Source organism: Mycothermus thermophilus (genome assembly GCF_041956435.1).
Source record: "Mycothermus thermophilus strain CBS 625.91 unplaced genomic scaffold VTJ04scaffold_6, whole genome shotgun sequence".
In the NCBI taxonomy this organism is placed as follows: Eukaryota; Fungi; Ascomycota; class Sordariomycetes; order Sordariales; family Chaetomiaceae; genus Mycothermus; species Mycothermus thermophilus.
Window position 1 is genome coordinate 717643 of NW_027191432.1, and position 20541 is coordinate 738183.

Here is a 20541-nt window from a genome sequence, read left to right on the forward strand (position 1 = left end):
GCAATCAATATCGACACTCCCTGACCTGATCAAAAGAAACTTTCTGCCATCCTGGTATTTACCTGATACCGGAGGGGCCCATCTCGTTTCTTTTGCTTCCAGCCGTTGGTTTGGCCATGACGGAGTTGGGTATTGTTGAGCTCCCTCTTTGAGGGACAACAAGATGTTAGTAGTGGGCGGTGTCGCTCTAGTTCAACTTGTTCGCGGTTCCTGATCACCAAACCCGCATCGGCTGTGCCACCGGGGAAGGACGGAACTTCACGTGGGCATGATGTACCGGCAGCAGGGCCGGCATCCGGGCAATGGGATTGACTGTGTAACCAAGCAGTTGGCTGCGGGGAGGGAGGCGTGTAGGAAGAGGAGAATCATACCGACTTCGAGCCAGGAGCGCAGCTTCAAGCAGGTCAACACTGAGGCGTATCTGAGAATGGATTTGCGGCAGATGCATGTACGAAGCCCACTAGCTACTTTCTACATGAAGATCCCAAATTTTGACAGAGTTTTCATCCCATGTCCTGTGATTCACCTTCTTCCAAATTGCTGCAAGCCTCGTCCCGGGTCTCAACGGTTTTCGGAAACCTTTTTCTGACACTGGAACCATGGGTCTCGGTTGGGGCAAAACGGTTGTTTCTTCACGGGAGCTCCCTTTTCACACGAATGCGACAAGGTGAAACTCAACATCAATTTTGACATCGACTTTTTCCTGGTTGACGCTGCGTCATCACCCGTCCTCGCCTGTGACTGGGAAAAAGAAATGTTTGACACTCCGCAGCGACATATCCAGGCCAGCCTTGTCCATTGCAGCTTCCCCTCCTGTGTGCATGTCTGGCAGCTCCACACGGCTCATTTTGCCGAGCGAGGGGCCCCGTAACGGTTTTTGCCCTAGCTGTGGACTCGGCTCGTCACTGCAGATACTATACCTACTGCTGCTCATCACGCCGTGTGCTTCGCTACCTCTATCAACACCGCCCGGTAAGGCTTGTTGCAATATCGACGGCAGAAGTCTAATTCGGCGGCACTGCCGGATCTGGAAGCATCCCGCTCAACTACCCGCCACCGCTCTCTTCTCCAGCGGCCCTCGCGTCTGTGCGTTCCTCAATTCCTCTGCTTCCGCAAGCCGCCTCCCGCGTTTACACTCTAGTTAGCGCCCTGTTCCCGACGTCCTTCCTGTTGTCGAGCTGGAGAAAGCCGCCAGTTTGCCGCGGCGGATCATCAAACGCCATTGAGAAACAACACTCCTCCGGGAGAGAGAGACAGGTCTTCCGCGGCGGACCGGGAAGAGGGACGATGACGCCGACGCTACGTCTGGGCGGCGATCTTTGTCTGCGGGATTTTGGCATTGCCGTTTGACAGGCGACCAGCAAGATCTCTTCCGTCTGGTGCTCAACCAGGTCGTCGCCGATGCTGGCGACCTGCGGCGGTGTGGGCCGGGTCAAGAAAGAAGAAAGTGGTCTGTAGGTATTGTGAAGTATTTCGGCAAGCGAGTCTCATCGACATTAGCCTGCGCTTGGGAGGAATTGCTTCGAGGGGTGGGAATTGGGAAAGAAACTCAATTGAATGATGGCGCATGACAAGCACCAAGTGGACACTCGGCGGCCGGTATGAACCCGGTTGAAGCCTCTGTGACACCCGATGATGTGCCTGCAGGAGCAAGCCCGTCCTCCACAGTACACTGTACATGCCTCACGAAGACGAGGGGTTGCAGTTGCAGTGTCTTGCAAAGTCTCTGTGCTAGGTTCCTTTCCCCTGCGCCTTGCCATCTATTGAAGAGACGGCTTCCAAACAAAGGCATGAACCTGTAAGCAACCCTATCCCTCCTATACGCTGCCATCCTCTACCTTTCGTCTTGTTTTCTGGAATGGAATCGCTGCTTTTTGAGGAGATGCGTTGTGCGACGATCACCCTCCTGCCCTGGATGAGCCGCAGGTTGGAATCGCCAACCATTGGTTCACCGTTCCTTGTGCTGCGAACACCTGGTCCGTGACCTCGCCCTGCAGCATCAACTGCAGTGGGGTTCAGATGGATCTCACGTTTGACAGCATGGTTTGGGAGACAGCTCTGTACATCCATGCCTCTGCTTCAAACTCAACCACTCCTCTCGTTCAGATCGCTGTCCGGGTCGGCCTCATGACTTGTTGCACAGGGTAGGGCACGGGACGGGAAGGGGTCTGGAATGTCTGTACATACAGAAACCGTTGCGCAATCAATCTTCTGCTAGTCTTTTTGAGGCGCGTCTTTCATCTTATCTCCGCACTATCGTCCAGGGCCACAACGGCTGTTCCTCGGCCGCTGCGAGCCTAGCGCATCCACTGATAAGATGTGCTAACTACGCGGTAGTTAGGAACTCGGCTCGGAAAACTATGTCACTCCGACACAACCAATCTCTGCTCGTAGGGCGGTATGTAGCACTAGATGAAGCATAAGCTAGAGTGCTTCTAGTAGGGCGTCCTGTGTAAGACTTGTGTCAGCAACACTACTGCTTACCCTCCCGCTTTTTCGCCGCCTCGCCTCGGCGCAACATGCATACGCTCAGACAAAAGGTCCCCTCTTTCCTTGAAGGGTGGGGGAAGAGGGGTAGGTGTGGTAGGTTGTGAGATGCCTGGTCAGTGAGGGGTTCTTTCATGTTAGTTTTGGCAAGGGACCTAGGGAGACGAGGTGGGGTTCAAATGTTTCTGTTTCGACTCCGTTTCAGATCAAGTGATGCGAGCTTGCGTCGACTATTGGCTGCTGGCACCGGCATCCACGCCTCCCTTCTCTGCAGGCCGTACTGTGTGTATCTAGATGGGTGTGTTACCTCACCTCTCCATTGCCCGGACAGTGCCTAAGAATAAGCTCCTTCACCACGTGCACCACGTTGTATTTCTGCAGGGTTCGTGAGGGGATCGGGATTGCATGAACCAGAGGCCGAGGCTGCCTCGCCGGAGCTCCCTCGGTTTGGGATGAATTGCGCTGCCTCAATCATAATGGACGCCATTCTTGTCAATAATGCGGACGGATGAGAAACCTGAGGACTTGTGGACGGAGTGCTGATGAAAGCGACATCTCCAGAATCCAGCCTCAAGCTTTTGACAGCGCACGGCCAACAATGTTTACGTACCTCCATGGAAAGAAACCGAACATGTACCTACGTTTGCAGAGATAAGCTGCCTCAGGGGAATCAGGATAACTATCGAAATCGGATAGCGGCAAACCGTCTTCAAGAGCACGCTACACTAGGTGATCCGACCGACGTTGCAGCCCAGCGGGCTAGATCACAATAGCGTCGGCACCTTGTTCGTTTTCTTCGTTCGTATCTGATCAAGACTCCACGCAAAAATGCAGCGGCGGTTGAGAAGAGATCTACTTATTATGGAGTACACCAAGTTGTCCGAAACCCCTGATCTCTGCTCTGGCGTGTTAGCTGCGCGGTGACGGTGGCGGTGACGGTGACGGTGACGGTGACGGTGGGCTGCGGCGGGGCCAGCTCCGGAGCGTACAAAATGTAACCGTGATTCCCAAAAGGGACCTCGAGGATGCGGGGGGGGTCGGGGGTTGGCATTCGGTGTGGGTCCCGGCCGGCCATGAAATGTGGGGGACGGGAGGGGCAGGCACCGCCGAGACCGGCAGACTGACCCGGGGCTCGGAACCCGACTCGACTTGGAAGTCTCCGGGTGCGGTCCAAAGCCGTACCTACTACGAGTTCCCTCCCATTCGCTTCACAACCCGCCCGCACATACTTCACAGTATGACCTACCTTCGATATGTCGGTGTCTCGACCATGTCTGACGGCGATGACACATGACACCACACCGAGTTGAAGGTGCATCAAAGAGCCTCTCGCAACCCTAGACCAAAAGACACGATGAATGCGACCCGATAATACTACGCTGCGCTCCTCACCGCTGAGACATCTCTCCCTGCATCCATCTCGAGACGCGATAGCTCCAGATCCCGCCGATCATGTCTACGGCGGTGGCATCGACCGAAGCCTGCGGTGTACGCATCTCAGAGACACCGTACCTCTCCACTACCGTAGGCCACTAGTCTGCCTCCATTCCCATCTGCTGCTCGTCGAGTTCTGGACCATCATCTCCGCCGACACGGCAAGGACCCCAGGGAAGAGATGGCACGTTCATCGGAGATGTCAAGTTCCAGCCCCTGACCTGTGGTCATCGAGGCCAACGAGGTCGCCGACGACCAGTGAGGATGTCGATTCTAGATGAAGGACGGGAAGTGTGTCAAGTGTGAAAGCCCTCAATTGCTTGATGGCCTTACTACCTACCTAAGTAGGTTGACGTAGGGCAGGATCAGGGTTGTATGTGAAGGAGCTTTGACTGGCTGTAGGAGTAGGTCGCAGATATCAAATCGACAAACGGGCGACAAAGAACCCTCCCATCAAACAGATGTCCTCCCGTCCGGGCGTAGGGAGACAATACTTTGTCTGGCACTTCGAATCCCACGTGGACGGCCGAGCAGTCCGTACAGTCGGGAGTGGTATTCGTTCCCGTCTCTTGTCTCCTATGTGAGTGCCCTACGCTACCAGACGGCAGGATGGGCATCCTGTTTCGTAACTCCAAAACTCTTCACCTCCACACGCAATATCCAAGTGCTGGACCCATAGGTACGCAGTGTCACCTGGCTGCTGTCCATCCCGCTCCTTACAATGCCGAATGAGGCACTGGCGCTCCCAATACAGTCAAGACCAACGCTTTGAACCTGCAAACGCGGGAGGCCGTCTGCACCAGAAATGGGACTGGGTCGGTTTGGTCAGTTACCCCAGGCCAGACGGCGTGTGAATTCGATGACACAAGACTCTCTTTTAGTTGCATGCCAGCGACGTTGAATGGACTATACTAGTAAAAGATTCTGCGGAGAGCGACTCATGAGGTGTCAATCCCGCCCTCGCTCACTTGAAGAATGCAGCCACAGAGTTGACTTGACAGTGGATCCCCTCCGGGCCCAGCGAATCTGGCGGACCCGAGCTGGCCGGAGACAGGGGGGTAGAGCTCCACATCCATGGTCTGCGCACAGACATTCAGGCCTCGTGGCTCAGGTCTTGGCTATGCTTCATCTCTTCTTCCCCCGATCCAACAATGGTGGTTGACGGATGTCAAAATGGTGGAGTCCCATTTCCATATGGAGTATCCTGAGGATGCTGTACAGCAGGGAAGTATGGAGGAAACGTGATTTTCCACCATTATGCCTGTCAAACTCCTGAGCTTGTTGATTTCCATATGTCAAAGCCAACCATCCTGACTCGCTGTGGCCTCAAACTACCAAACCATCTTACAATATTGTAACCCCCCTGGATCCGGCAGACCGGGCAGCACCTGGTCTTTCAGGTCTCGTGAAGCACCTGGTTCAGGTACTCCGTACATACATGCTTGGCTACGGATAACTAGTTATGAGTACGGAGTAGATCCTGGACGGGGTGTTGAGTCGCTTATTTTGTTAGCGTCCAGGAGGCCGGTGAGCAGCCCACCCGGGGCCCCCTTGGGTAGGCTCAGAGAGCGGTGTGATCGAAGTGCGCCGGGCGACGCTACGAGCCGTGTCTGCATCTTGACATGCATATTGTTGGACCTCCCAGCCGCCGTAGCACATCCGTTGCCAGTAACACCATGCCCCTTTATGGTTCAATATAATACTTGGAACTCAATTGCACCAAAAGCTTGGTCGGAGATAGCTCGGTTGACGGACCCGTCCCCACTGTCCTGCATCGCAGAGCACCACCCCGCATTCTTTTGTGAGGACCTCAATATCTGCTCGATGCCGTAGTGTAATGTAGGTATGTATGTATGTACTGTACATACATGCGTAAGTAGTACATCCCTGACCTAGGTAGGTCTCCTTGACTGCGCACTTACGCACATGGCTTGCCGACTGCACCAGCTTGATGGTGGCTTGCCATTCTCTGCCGCTCTACAGGGAGCAGCTCTGCCTTCGCCAATGTCTTACTTTCGAACAAGCCAGCACCAGTCTCTTCCTGAGAGGGCAGTTTGGCACCCCCTAATGCCACGATGGATCCGCTACTGTAATTAGTGAGGCGTTGAAGGCCTTGTTGCCGGGTGTGAAGGTTTCCGGTCGAGACCGTGGTTGAAAATCATGCATTGTCTAGTGGACCCTTGATCACCACCCCCGGAGCCAACCCAGCTCAGCTGTTCAACGGCGGACCCCCCATTCTCGTTGCTATTCTCAGATTCCCTGCACGGAGTAGGTAGCATTCTCACCCAAACTTCTCGCTTTCGCTCGGCAGACACAACACGTGAGGCGGCTACGCATCTGGCTTCGGCGGCCGCCGGCCGAAAAAATTTCATCCTCTGTCGACTCTAGGCAGAGATGTCAGTGGCCTTAGTTAGCGGGTTAACCCGTTACTAGCATCTCATCCATCCCACCAAGATCCCCTCCACAACACCATCCATCACGAACGACCACGCCACCACCCTGTCCGAGTCAGTTCCGCAGTGTCAAGACTCGCGGTTCCCAATGGGATTTAATTACCCCACATTGAATCAATCATGCGCATCCCCTCCAAATGCTGCTGCGTACCATACGTCTGAACATGTCCCCAATTCGTGGGAACTATTCAGGTAACCATCCAACCCGCCGTCGCAGCGCTGCCGCCGCGGCTGCGTGCTAGGCTTTGTTGGCTGAATGGCTGGCCCTGCTGGGCGGGCGGGCATTGGGAGAACCGCTTGCAACTCGGCTTCGGTAACGCAACACACACATAGACATTCTACAGGTAAACCCTTATGCCACGTTCTTCTCTCACTCCATCATCATCTATGTCCCAGCAAATCACCATCGACGATGGGAGGTAGTTGGAGTCTGGGGAAGGAAGGTCGGCATTCACCTGTGGTTTGAGCGGCAGCACCACGGTTCGATATTGAAGAGGAGGTTTCCTAGCTAGTTACTACCTACCTCATGTTTGCTTTCCATGTTTCCTAATCAATATTCCGCTGTCCAACCCTCTGGCCCGCAGTCCATCTGCATTTGGGTAGGTTAAGCATTCCCGTGCTGTACAACATCATCCGCAGCCACGTTCTGCTGAGTTGTGGATGGGATTGCCATCCCCAATCCCAACCCCAGCCTCCCGACCAGTTCCCACGTCTAGGTCACTTCACAGCAGGCTTCCTATCCGGAATCTGGGGAAACCTTGTTCAATGACACATGAAGGGACTACGCGGGGTACGGCTATAGTACCTCCACGGCAGCGGTAGCCAGAAAGGACCACCCTTCCCATGGGGTTGTTGTTCTTCGACGTGCGATGAAGGTGGGCATGAAAGAGCCTCGTAAACCCCGTCAATAGTTTTGTTTCTGGGCCGAACGCGGGGAAGACAAGGACTGGGGTTCAAGGTCAAGGGCTCGCCCTGTCCTTGCCCCATGAACTTGCGTAGATCTGTACGACCGGTGAAGTAAGGGGTTGCATGAACACCTCCCACAGAGGAAATGTTCATTTTAACTAGCATTTTAATGTTGCTGGTCCTTTTCCAGGGAACTTTTCAGGCTTTTGCAACAGGCGTTATGCTTCCTTGGACGTGGCGACAGAGCCAGGTAAGGTGGGGCTTGTTAGGTAAAAGTCACTTTTCGGCGCTTGTCCAAGCTCGTGTAGACTCTGCTGACCAAGTAAACCAAGGAGCGTGTTTCCACCAGCAGCCTCCACTACGTACTTAGTGTAGTGCTATTTTCTGCACCAAATCCGTTGGTTCCTGGGGAAATTGGTACCTTACATAAGACAAGCAAATAGTTCAGCCTTGTGCCGAGCGACGGATTTGGCCCCTGTTGCAGCGCGCACCTTGTCGGTATGCTGCGCCGCCCGCTCTCTGCAAGACGCTGTGATCCTGGCTGGCCAGGAAGACGGAGTGCCTAGTGTATGAGTGCTGGCTAGGATGGATTTTGTCGTGGATGTTGTTTGGTTTCGGTCGAGCCCATCCTCCCTGTGCGGTGCAGCAACAGCAGCCGCATCATTTCCGCAGCCCGACCAGACGAAACGCATTTCATTCCACGCCGCGGGCGGCATGAAATGGTTTGCCATAGTGGTGTATAGCACTGTGGAAAGGTGTATAACCAGAACGGCTAGAACAAGAGGCCTGACCCGGTTGCAAAATGGTAGGATTGCCTTGAATAATTTGACTCTGACACGGCGCCGCCACCACCAGCCACCAGCCACCACCCAGCGGGAAACATATCCGGCTCTTTCATGATATGTTTCAAGAGAGCACGACAAGCAGAGAGCACATGTATTGCCCCGCACATGGGAGGTTGCGGGGCTAAAATGGACGAGGCAGAGCATACACATGCGCCACTTACTTACACTCGTGTGTCTGTTTATCTCTCACTGACGAAGCGGCTGTTTGTACGATTTGAAACACACGGGATCCATTATGGCGATCAGTATAGGTATGCTTGATCGTCTGGGAAACGGGATGTGCTATGGCTGTTGTTTCCGGGAACTCGAACATTCACGAGGCAGACGGGTCCTGGAACGGGTGACAGGATTTAATATCTCGCTCCATGCTGTTCGACTTCACGCAGTACGGGCTGGCGAAGAGGTATGTCTCCGGATATAAACGTGAAACTGCGAGGTCGGAAGCATAAGGAAAGAATTGACAATGACATACGGTGGGATCGCACAGATATCTGAGGTAAGGGACGTCAAAAGAGAGACGATTTGAGGTTTGTTTCAAAGATGGCAAACCCCACTTTTTTAGATCTCTTGATTCATCGTTTTTCACTTGTCGTCCGATGTGAGATCGGAAACTGGAAAAAGCAACACCCCGACGTTGAGAAAAAAAAAGAAAAAAAGAAAAACCTCCCAATGATACCGAGATCTGAAACTCTGGGAAAACGTGTATCCGTCCGACCATGCATTTTGCGGCTCTTTGCCCTCGCTGTAGTTCTGCCCAGTGCCTTACAGACCTTTAAGGGCTGCCAGCGCTACCTGCAACAGTAACGTGATACAAGCAGCTCACATTACAATTACACAACCCGTCCCAGCATTTTGGTGCTTGGCTCGGCTTGTTGCAGTCTTGTTGGCCGGATAGAACCATCTGCTGGGATGCTGAATGGGATGGGAAAACCAAATCACAATAGGGAGAGCGCATCCATTGTCGAGTCCCCCTGTTGATACGAGAGATGTTTGTCTCACACACCAGCAAAACCTCCGATCAGCGGCTACCGGCAGCTCGATACAGATCGCCGGCAAGCTTGATCGATTGGCCATGTGCAGATGGGACACAGAAAAGCAAGGCAGGCCGGCCGCGTGCATTCGCACACAATTGAGCGGACACGGAGTACTTCCATACATCTGAGACAAGACGCCCCGAGGACCTCTTGCGGGGGAAGGGCATCATCGCCTCTCCTCTCTCGCGGCGGTTGATAGCATCTGCCACCACACCTTCCCTGTCCGCGCAGAATATACTCCATCGACGACATCAAAATACAGCAGGTAGTACTCCTCCTGTTGCTGCTGCTACTACTACTACTACTACCACTACTACCACTACCGGAGAGCGGACGGAAGGATGCGGGAGAAGATGAAGGGGGAGCGGGATGGACGCGGGAACGACAACCTTCTTCTGCTGTCCACCGCATCCATAGAGGAAGACGAGCAGCACGCGCTGCACCATTGGACTGCACTGGATCGGTGTGGCGAACTTTCCAACGGCCGCAACGCGGAATCGTTCTACCGGCATCTGGCAAGATCGAGGTTGTTGAGCTCGCTGGCCCCGGTCGTAATATCTGGACCGCCTGCTCGTTATCACAGAGCGTCCTCCGTACCGAAGGACGGGAGAGGAGGAAGGATGCGCTATCGATTTTGACCAGGGTTCGTCGGTATTACCTACATGACAGTTATCCGGATGCTCGTTTTCGCATGACTATGTGCAGCCAACACCAAACATCGCCCATCACCAACATCGAAACCTCGGGCTTGGGTGTAGTGTAAGTCGCCGACCAGATCACTGTCGTCAAACTTGCGCCCAAGGCGTGGCAAACAGCTCCGGAAAGCCAACATTCATCGAGCCGTGAACCGGTCTCCGATCTTTCCGCTCTATTTGTCTTGGCAAGGGCAAGGAGAACGGCTTGCAATCCCAACAGACACTCTCAACCCTTGCAAACAAAAACCCTTGCGCTCTCGCTTGCGGCCATCTCCTCGTTGTCGGGGCGGGGAAGAAGAGCCCACCTAGCCCACCTCGGCCAGACGCGAGAGCAGTGAGAGAGGCTGCGGCCAGCTTTGGCAGCCAGGCCGGCAGGTGGCCCTCGTCAAAGCCAGGATGTCCCTGTCCATCCGGGGTTCAAACCCTTCAAGAAAGAAGACTCCACTTCAGACCGGGGTGCCGATTAATGTGGGGCAACCGGCTGCAGGGGACACCCCAACGTCCGTGCGAGCGGCCGTCAGCGGACGAATGAGGTGTGCGTCCAGATTTCGAAGCCGTGGTTCTTCTCCACTTCCGCGAAGTCAAGGTTGGATCGCGGATTGGGGGTTGTGGTGTTGCTGTTGAGTTTTGTGTCTTTCATCAAGTTTAGTACGGAGTACGGTGTATGAAGTATGTATGTACAGGGAGACAAAGTGTAGTCCCGCTGTATACGGAGCATCGTATAGGTACCAAGGCATTGGTAATGTGTCTTTGACGTCGGACTCTTGGAGGTGCCCGAGGAGAAGCTTATCCCAGATGAACGGTAGAAGCAGGAAGTTTTGTCGTAAGTCGAAGCAAGCAAAGCAGCCCAGGTCACTACCGGTGTGAGCTGCATTCCTTCCCGTCTTTGCTGCTGGCTTACATACAACTCGCAGTAGCTTCAATTTTCTACTGGCTCATGATCGTTGAAGGGACAAAACTCTGCCCTCCATCTGTCCCTTTTGGGCCATTTCGGGGCCAACCCCTCTCACTCACACACGCTTTTCTGGCTTCACCCTGTCTGCGCTTCCTGTCCTTCGTCTTCCCAAAACGTGCCCTCCATCCTCATCTGCTTTGGACGCCCGTCTGCAAGTTGAGTCCACGGAAGGCCAACCGTGCCGTCTCTGTTGCCCAATTCATCCACTCCATGTTTCCGCTGCGGGAAGGACATCCATAGTTGGTCTGATATTCGCGGTTTGTTTGGACCCCGCTGAAGAAACATTTTACTTGTCCCCCTCTCCTAGTCCCAAGCCCACCTGGAAAGGCACACGTCGTGGCAGGTCGCTGGTCTCGTGATGAAGTCTTGTCCTTCGTCCTCTCTATGCTGGGTATCTCTGTTCCATAGTACGTGTCTTTAACGCAGAGACCTTATGTACCTGAACTAGCGGGTAACTAAGAAGCTATCTCGAATACCAGCCGACCAACAAGGGCTTGAACCGGCGATGTGATGTCAAAATCGGCGTGGAAAGAACCGAAACCGAAACCCACCAGAAAGTTCTGTCTTGTGGCAATCCTGTACACTACACTACGTGACAGGAACCACATGCTTCCGAGGACATCCATACTTACAACAGTGGCGCAGACCAGGGCTTTGTCGGAGGCTGTTTCGAGCTCCTGTGAAGTGCGCTACACTGCACTAGCGGCGGCAGAACAGAGCATTTCAGGGCATGGAGGGTCCCCGAAACCGCTGTGGAAGAACTGGACAGAGGCCAGACTTTTCCTGTTCCTCATGCTTGTGACGCCCGCTTCCGTCGATCGTGGCGCCAGAGTAGCCGTTGCCACTTTCAGTTAAGCTTGGGCAAAATTGAGCAAGACGGCGACCAGGGGGGTCATGGAGGAGACTCCGGTCAGCCAGCCTCTCTCCGCCAGCCAGTCCGGCCTGGTTCCCCAAAAAATGCAGCCGACATTGCTCAATGGCTGGCTGCCCTGGACAGCCAATTCCGGTTTTGGCTGGGCCTTTTCACTTGATGAATCCTCAACGCCGGCCTAACCAAGGCTTTTTTCGTTCTCAACCTGCTCTGTATACTATGGACTACGCTAGCGAATACGCTGCACTAGGGTTCAGCCGAGGAGTCCTTCGATAATACTCCGTAACTAACTAAGCTGAGTCGGACTCGCTTCTTTCTCTTCAACGCCCTGCTCCCACCTCCGCCATGCTCTCTATCGGACATATCGACCCAAACAAACAACGAACGAAATGCCATTGCAACAGCGGAATCTTCTGCTCCCGGCTCTCGGGCGACGTAGGACCCAGCAGAGAATTGATTGCGGACATGTCTTGTATTGTAGCTATCCTCCGTGCGGACTGCACGACTCCATACAATCCAAAGCCGAGCAGCCTCAGGCGAACCTGGCCGCTCACTGCACGGCGATCGGCTCCGCTGTCAACGCGAGCCTCCTCTTGAGTTGTTACCTTTGGAGTCCATGATGTCACCGTACGCTCCTCCGATCATCCACTAGTAGAAGCAGGCACGTACCGTCGACCCCATTCCAGGGGTCTTCTGAACCTTGTCTATTGCCCTGGGTTCAACAGCTGCTGGGGCTGAGACACTGCTTGACAGTTATTTCGCCTCTCCCAGCTATTACATACGCGTTTGCAAGGGTGGGAGTGGGTTAAAGTTGCAAGTCCGAACTCCGGTTTTTTTGGTGAGACGTGCTCACGCAAAACTGGGTCAATATCGCGGAGTTTGGGCTCGGGCGGCATGGTATGTATGAGGCACCGGAAGGATCGCTTCTTTGGAGACAGCCGGAGGTCTGCCTTCGCCTCGCCGTTGCGTGTTCAAGTTTCCTCGGTGACAACCGAATAGGTATCTCGGCGCGACAGCTCTGAAGGGATGTAGGTATGAAGATGTCCGGGCAACTATTCTCCGGCGTGAGGAGCAAGGCCGGACGATTTGATGCATCTCAGGACCAGGGGAACGGCACGTTGGACGTTGCAGTTCTGCAGGCCAAGGTCTGGAGTACATACATTCATACATACTCCGTACATACATAGGTAGTTCCGACCGCCGCAACTTGCTTCCCGTCGTCCGTCCACGTGCCGTGCGACGCCCTCCTGCTGCGGTTCATGGCAGGCCGGCTGCCCCCTTTTCCGTGCCGACTTCATCTCTTCCACCGACCGCAGCGGCACCGTCGCCATCACCGTCGCCGTTGTCGCCGCCGGGCTTCAACGGTCATCCCTCCTCCTCCTCCCTCCGTGCATCCACCCCGCACCATCCCGGCCGTCCGGCCTGCCGTGTGCGGAGGACGGCACAGAGGGTATAATGCCATTGTTTCTATAGCTTCATCGACGCCGCAGGGCACGCGGGTCACATCCCTCCCGTGGCCACGAGACTTGCGGCTTTCTGAGTAGGCAGGTCGTCCAGTCCAGTCCTGCGAGACTCTTACTCTGGCTCGTCGATAATCCTCCGTGTAGTTCGTCGCCTCTCATAGGACGCTCACCTGCGCGCTCCTATCAGTAGATCGTCCCCGCGCCGGGTACATAATCCTTCCCAGATCCCCAGATCCCTCTGTCATCCGGACAAGCCATTCTCGCCGTCATCGCAGATAACTGAGAACGCTATTGCCCCGAGTCTTTTTGTCCTTAGTCCAATAACTTTTGCATTGTCCCGACAAGAAGCAACGACAGTTTCGCCGCTGGTGCCGTCGTCTTGTTCGCCACCATACACGAGAAGCAACAAGAACACGAGTGGCTTCACAATTCTCGTCCAAAGCAAAGCCTTGCTTGATATTGACGAAGAGAGAAATAAGCCAGTCGGCCACAGCTCCGAACACGCAGTCCGATCTACATCGGCCATCTAGGCCCGGTCCCAGCCCTGGGGAGGCTCTCATCAGCAAAGTCCCCGTGCCTGTGAGTCGGCGCGCATGCGCGTAACGAGTCGTCGAAGTGGCAGACCCCGTCAGGGTTCGGTTCTTCCTGTGTGTGGCCTGCATCCAGGCACGGCACAGGGCTAGAAGCAAGCACCCCGGCCACCTCGCCTCGAGGATCTGCAGTGGAGTTGGAAGTGCTGTGGGTTGTCTTCTGCTTCCCGCCGTCGAAGTGAAAAACCACACACCCCTCCACTCCACCTCCCCTCGACCCCTGCCTGACCCCCGGCACCTGCCCCCGGCTTTTCCACCCCTGGCCACCCTCCAGGACCGACCCTGGTCCCGGCCCCCGGCTGCAGTGGACCCCCTGCTCGCTGACCCGGCGGGGCTTCTCCCCGGCTCTTTCCCCTCCCAACCCTGGTCGACCCTCTGAAACCGCAGCTCCCAACCTGCCGGGCTAGGTCGCCCTTAGGTTTTTTTCTGAAGCGACGCCAAACCCCGGCGTTGCGTTGCTTCCCTCCTGCAGACGAAAAGGTACGAAAATATTTGCACTCGGGTTGCATCGCGGTGTGTGCAGGCGTGCAAGGCGTGCAGCGTGCAGTGGGAGGAGCGGGCAGCACCAGGGCAAGCTCGAGCAGCAAAAGCGTGTGGAGCTGGGAGCTTGCCGACATCCGCACCTCAGCCTGGAAGTCCCCTAGGGTCTCTTCAGCAGGTCCCGTTCAAGTGAAGTCGGGGCCTGGCCGACCGGCGCTCGCTCCGTTCTTTCTGCTGGCCTGCGCTGCCGTTCTCAATTAGGTCGTTCTTCCTTCCTTCTCACTGGTGTGTGTGGCTGTCTCGCTCTGGAGAACGGTGTCTTCCACGACCCTTCCTTCCCCCCTTGCACCCTCTGTCTCGCGTGCGCTAGCGTCGACGGGGGTTGCCATGCTGCTGCTGGTCTCTGCCAGCCCGGCTACTTGATGCATCCACGCCCCCCCTCTCTTCGCTGAACCCCTTCACTTCTTCTGGTTCTGCCCCCTCCCTGGTTAGCTTTCTTGAGTCCAGTGGAAATGCCCGGTAGCCTCTGTGAGGTGCTTTAAGACGACCGCGGCCCGCCCCTCGACCATCACCACCGTGCCCCGAAGTCGCAGAGGCATTGGACGGTTTCCCGTCGTCCTGCGTTGATATTCATATTATATACCTCCCTTACCTACCTGTCATTATCTTATATTCTTGATATTTGTTGTGTGTCTGTGGCCCATCTTCCTGGAGCCTAATAATAATAACACCACCACCACCCAGTCACCATCTTGTCCTACTACGCCTCGCCGCCTTCTGCCATCCCTTCGACCCGTACAGCCTCGACACATCAGCATACCTCTTGCAATACCAACAGCTTTCCCATTCACTTTCGCCTTGCCGACTACATCATCTCTGAACCATCTCTCATTCGCTTGCGTGTCCGAAGAATCTTGTCCTTGGAGCCCGCGACTCGTCTGTCTCTCCGGCATCCCGTGTTGTGAACCAGGCATCCCATCACCACATATCGATTGCTCCTTGGTTTTTGCAGCGCGTTGGTCTTCCAATTTGGTTCATCGATACAATTTTCGGCTCCTGACGACACATGCTGGAATACCCCCGGACGTTTGGCTTGGGCTCTTCCGGTTTCGATCAACCAGCTCGCTCAACTCGGCACGCAAAGATTCGATATACCCGGGCAGCTCTTGTGTCAACAACGTCATCTCAATCACGTCCCAGTTGCGTCACTGGATCCGCCAGACTCTCAGCAGAGGACTAGTCGACGTGAGTCATCCGCAAGACTCGTCAACAGGAGATTCGGGGTATACTTGGTGGTCGACATTTCGGCTGGAACCTGGGTTCTCTTCTCTCGACTCTTCAAACAACACCACAATTCGACCTGGGCTCGAACTGATAACTTTGAACATCAATTGATCCGCAACCATCACATCACAGCATGGACGTGATGGATATCGTCAACAACGACTCGAAGGGCAAGCGCCCGTTTAAGTGTGGCTTTGTGGACGGCGAGGGGGAGTGTCCTAAGGTAGGTTTCTCATCTCACTCCAACATCATCAGGTCGCGGCTTGGGTGGACGCGTCTGAGAGTTCCATGATTCTTGACATGCTCGTTCCGAGAATTCTCCCCACTGACCTCATCACAGGCCTTCAACCGCAAATCCGATCTGCAGCGCCATCAGAGGATTCACACCAACGAACGCCCATATCCATGCAACTACGCGGGGTGTGGGAAATCCTTCATTCAACGGAGTGCACTAACCGTGCACATTCGCACTCACACGGGCGAGAAGCCGCACATGTGTGAGCATCCCGGATGCGAGAAGCGCTTCTCTGATGTGAGTAATGCGAGAGACATGATGAGAGTAAACCGAGAATTCGGAACCTGACACACTGGCCTTCCTGCAGTCATCCAGTCTTGCCCGACACCGCCGGATTCACACCGGCAGGCGTCCATACAAGTGCAACCACGCTGGCTGCACAAAGAGTTTCTGCCGCAAGACCACCATGATGAAGCACTTGCGCCGCTCCCACCATCAATTCGCTGCTGGCTATCCCGCCTTGCCCATGGAGAGCGACGAGGCATCCGACGAAACCGGCGACGAGCCCGACAGCCCCAGTCTCCCAACCGTCGGATGGCAACCACAGCCAAACCCAGCCATGGGGTACCCGGGCGTGGGTTTCAACAACTTCCCCTACAACCAGGCGATGCCTCCGTATGGGACGCCACCATCGTCCTTCGGGGCACCTATGCCACCAAATTACAACGCCTATCCCCAGCCACACGTCCCTGCTGGCCTGCCAGTCATGGGCGTCCATTCCCAGATGCTCGCGCACAACCCGCAGCATCCTCCGCCGCCGTATGGGCAAATTCCTGCCCAGATGGCTCACCATCAACCACAGGGCCCCCAACAGCAACAACAGCAAGCCCTCGTCACTCCACCTGCAGAGATGAACACGCCGGTCATGGACCACAATCTCCCTCCGGAAGTCCACGCGGCAATTCAACAGCAGCAGCAAGAGGCCCAGTCCCAAGGCGGCCAAAACAACCGCCCCGTGTCGGCGCATGAGCAGCTCCAGCAGATGCACGAAGAGAGGGCCCGGTTCGAGGAGGACCAAAGGCGGCGACGCGAGGCCATCGAACAGCAGCTTCGCGAGGAGGCGCGCGGCGGGCAGGTGCAGCACGTGCCGGTCATGTCGGTTCCTCCAGAGACGGAGCCACAGCCGGCGCCGGCTCAGCAAGCTCCGCCCCAGTTCAACTTGGAGCAGGAGCTCCAAAACTCCGAGTACACCCTGGCGGTACCCAGCACCCAAGGGGACTACCGGCGGTCTCAACAACAGGCCGTGCCGATCCAGCAGCTGCCGTCTCCGGCGGGCTCCGAACCGCGCCGGAGCGCCCTGTCGCCGGGCAACTGGCCGGCATCGCTCGGTCACCACCACCATCATCCCGCGTATCTCGAGCCGGGCGCCCCCACGGTCGGGACGCTTCCCCTCTTCGGCACCGCTCCGCTGGGTGTCCTCGACGACTTCTGGCTGAAGACGCCAGAGCTGCTTGGGGACCCCACCATGCAGCTCCCCAGCCGGCGGGTTGAGGAGTTGTAGGCCGGTTGTTTTTGCGCAAACGACGGACCTCGACTCACTTGTATTATTAGCATTTTTCCTCTTGTTCTTTTTCTTGAGCTGCTTGCCTTCGCCGGCGAGCAACTTCGTTTTGGTTGGGAATCTTTTTGGTCAGGGCGGCGTTTTTGGATTTTGTTTTTTTCATCAACGATACCACCGGATCACACGGGTTGGGTTGGATCAGCGGATCATATCGGGTTTTTTGGTGTTTCCATCAGCGGAAGGGTCTTTTTTTTTCTCTGGCGGGCATTAATGGCGTTCATGAGCGGTCGAGGGGAGGAATGGAAAACACACAAACCGTCGTGGGCGCCCATTACCTCGCGGGTCCCTTGGGTATACATCCAGTATATCCAGACCCGCAGGTAAGGGTGGGCGGGCGGGGGCGCCACGAGTTGGTTCATGTAGCATGTGGAGAGAGTGATCCCCCTGCGACGGCGTCCGTTACCTGGGAGGTTTTGGGTACACATCCAGTGTATCTGGGCCATCCTCGGGTAAGGGCAGGTGGGCGGGGACGCCTCAGGAAAAGGGACTGCTGTAGCTAGCAACAACAGATCGGGGAATTGAGATCTGTGATGTAAAATATTTGGCGTTATCATATCATATTTGCCTCGCGTGCGTTGTTGTCATGATGTGTATCGTGAAAATGGTTGGAAAGCTTTCTCCATTCGGGGAAGTGCTTCGTTTCCGTCTCAAGAAAACTGACGACTTGTCTGTCGCGATGGCTGGTGGATGGGTTGCTTGTCGATCCAGCAATAGATTGTCGCGCCTGTTGTGTCGAAGCTATGTTCACCGTGACGTTACCCTCGTTGTCGATGATGTGTTGGTTTGGTCGTCGAGTATCGCACGTAGTCGAAGCCCATCGTCGTGAGCATTGTGTTGCCGTCGCTCATCATATCCTGCTGTCATGTCCCTTTCGTGTGTCTCATCACATTCCGTCATCCTGTCCGTCGTTCCCTAGTTCGTGCTGTGCCGTGCCCTTTTGTCCCAACTCGTGCTGTTTGACTCGAATGTCCAAGTTGACACCACATCTCCACAGCTCGCTCAGATATCCAATTTATTCTTCCTCGTTGTTGTCATCGTTGTCGTCGTCATCGTCGTCGCCGCCGCCGCCAGATCGATCGTTGGTGTAGCAGTGTCGGACGGACTTGAGCCCCGACACTCATCTCAACTTCCCTCTGGCCTCTTCTCCCCTTTCCGTCGACTCACACCCTCGCCCTCTCAGGAGAAACCTTCAACTCTTCTCAAACCCTCCCCCACGCCTTCTCGGTTCAGCCATCTCGTCCACACCCACCTTCGTATCGCAACCCAGGAGATGACACATGTAGGTATCCTCCAAATCTGCCCAGGGAACACTTGAGACATCCAGCTCTTTTCGAGGTCCATCCTCCTCCTCCTCCTCCCGCTGGAAACACAAGAGGTCTGAGGCAAAGCTGGAAGATAATGGCACGAAGAAGAAACCCAAGTCGTGGAGAGGTGCCGGGGTGTCATCGCGTCTTCGCAAATCATGCCTCGACAACTCCCCCCCACAACCGGAGCCCTTCTTTCTCCTGTCACACTGACACGGTATGGTTGAGGCATATCCCCAACTAGCGGAGCAAACTTGCCTCTCCATTTCACTTCTGGCGCCGTTGTTGGCATGATTTTGGCGGGACGGCATGGTTTGGAGGGGCTCTTGGAGAATGACCAATGTGGCGTCGAATCATGCGTGGGTGATTGAAGCTCCATATAAGCTGCCAAGTTCAAAGTTAGATTGACATGAACCTGCTTGGTCAGTCAGTGGCGCTTACAGACGGATGATACGCGTGACAGCGGTCAAGTCTGTCAAAGAACATCTCCTCCCATGTTGGGTTTTGGGCATCTATGAGAGTCGGAAGGAAGCCTCGTTTCGATCTTGCGTTTTCGCGTTGCCGTTACCGATGGCTCGCTCAAGGGTCCATCAACATTGCAAGAAGACGGGTCTCGATGGGTGGAGAAATGGAAGACGGAAGAAAAGGATGGGAAGGGTTCGGCATCGACAACGCTGGGTGTATATGGCGGTGAACCGACCCGTTAGCTTCTCCTGGATTTGGGGTTGCTGTCTTGTCAGGATGCCTCTGTCTGCTGCTCGAAGGTACGTCGGCGGCGTTGATGATGGAGGGACCGACGCCAGCATGACAGGCTGGGTCTGGAGACATGTATTGCCTTCCGATCGTTCGAGAGTCTCAGACGTTTCGCTGTTCGGTGACGGGTGCTTTCCCAGGTTCACAAGGTGGATGGCCATCCATCATGGCTAGAGGGATGGGAGGAAAGCCTGAAGGGGATCTCGTGTAGATATAGATAACTTGAACCGGCCAACCCGAAGCAAACTCTGCATGACTGACTGCCGTGTAGCCGAGCTGGAGGATCCGACTCTTTCCATTCACACAACGTCGTGGCCATGTCGGACGTCGTGGTGTCACCCCGACGTGTTGCACATGGTGGAGTTTCCAAAGCAGATGTGGTTCGCTGGGAGGCAGAGTTGAACGAAAAGAAGATAAGACAAAGTGGGAAAGGGGGCTGATGAGAGATTATAGCTCAAAAATTGACAGGCTAGGATTCGGGATATGAACGACAGCCAACCGAGGAATGCCTCTGAGGGATATAAATCTTAGGGCTGACGTTCATCCCGACACTCCCCCCTTGACACTTGACACGCACACCCCTCGCCAACCTCGGGCCTTGACTGGTTGACAGCCATGTGAGCCAGGCTGCCGGGTGCGTGGCTGGCCGTGTGTAAGTCAGCGTGGGAGGTTGTGTGCACTTGCAAGAGGACGAGGCCTTTAGCCGACAGAGCGACCGAGCTGTGTCAGAGTCGCAGTCTGACAACAGAAAAGAGAGTTGAAGAGATGAGATGAAACAGTGAAACAAGAGGGTGGAGGAGAAGAGCAGAAGCCCGGAACAGAGATGAGACGCCGAGCTGAGAAGTGGACATATATCCCCAGCGAGAAAGTTTGTTCCAGCCAGCGTACCAGTCCGCACTTGTGTCCTCGTTGGTCTGCCCGACTAGTTTGCAGAAGGCTATGGCAGAGATGACACAACATGGCAGTCGGTCCGTACGGTCCGGAGAGGTTTCGACCAGAGCTGCGAGACGGCTGCACAAGATGACGGGCTGGAGGCGATGGGCCAATGGAGGACCGTCAGAGCCGCGGCGTCGAAGCAGGATAAACGCAGCAAAGAGGCAAGAAGTGGTGAGGGAAGACGAGCTAGACGCC

The 20541-nt window shown here is 55.3% G+C and overlaps 4 protein-coding genes across 4 annotated transcripts; 3 read left to right on the forward strand and 1 right to left on the reverse strand.

Annotated features, from left to right (window-relative positions):
* Positions 1 to 2424: 2424 nt before the first annotated feature.
* On the reverse strand, positions 2425 to 3538 carry VTJ04DRAFT_8657 (uncharacterized protein; the record flags this gene model as incomplete). Its single annotated transcript, XM_069367117.1, has 5 exons — positions 2425 to 2448; positions 2800 to 2949; positions 3098 to 3124; positions 3231 to 3246; positions 3375 to 3538. 5 exons carry the CDS (start codon positions 3536 to 3538, stop codon positions 2425 to 2427), a joined length of 381 nt encoding a protein of 126 aa, XP_069215478.1.
* A 9182-nt stretch (positions 3539 to 12720) lies between these two features.
* On the forward strand, positions 12721 to 13153 carry VTJ04DRAFT_8658 (uncharacterized protein; the record flags this gene model as incomplete). Its single annotated transcript, XM_069367118.1, has 2 exons — positions 12721 to 12825; positions 12947 to 13153. 2 exons carry the CDS (start codon positions 12721 to 12723, stop codon positions 13151 to 13153), a joined length of 312 nt encoding a protein of 103 aa, XP_069215479.1.
* Positions 13154 to 14725: 1572 nt separating this feature from the next.
* VTJ04DRAFT_8659 (uncharacterized protein) lies at positions 14726 to 15608 on the forward strand (the record flags this gene model as incomplete). Its single annotated transcript, XM_069367119.1, has 3 exons — positions 14726 to 14741; positions 14958 to 15149; positions 15226 to 15608. The coding sequence occupies 3 exons, from the start codon at positions 14726 to 14728 to the stop codon at positions 15606 to 15608; spliced, it is 591 nt and encodes a 196-aa protein (XP_069215480.1).
* Positions 15609 to 15630: 22 nt separating this feature from the next.
* On the forward strand, positions 15631 to 17293 carry VTJ04DRAFT_8660 (uncharacterized protein; the record flags this gene model as incomplete). Its single annotated transcript, XM_069367121.1, has 3 exons — positions 15631 to 15720; positions 15838 to 16029; positions 16100 to 17293. 3 exons carry the CDS (start codon positions 15631 to 15633, stop codon positions 17291 to 17293), a joined length of 1476 nt encoding a protein of 491 aa, XP_069215481.1.
* Between the last annotated feature and the right edge of the window lie 3248 nt (positions 17294 to 20541).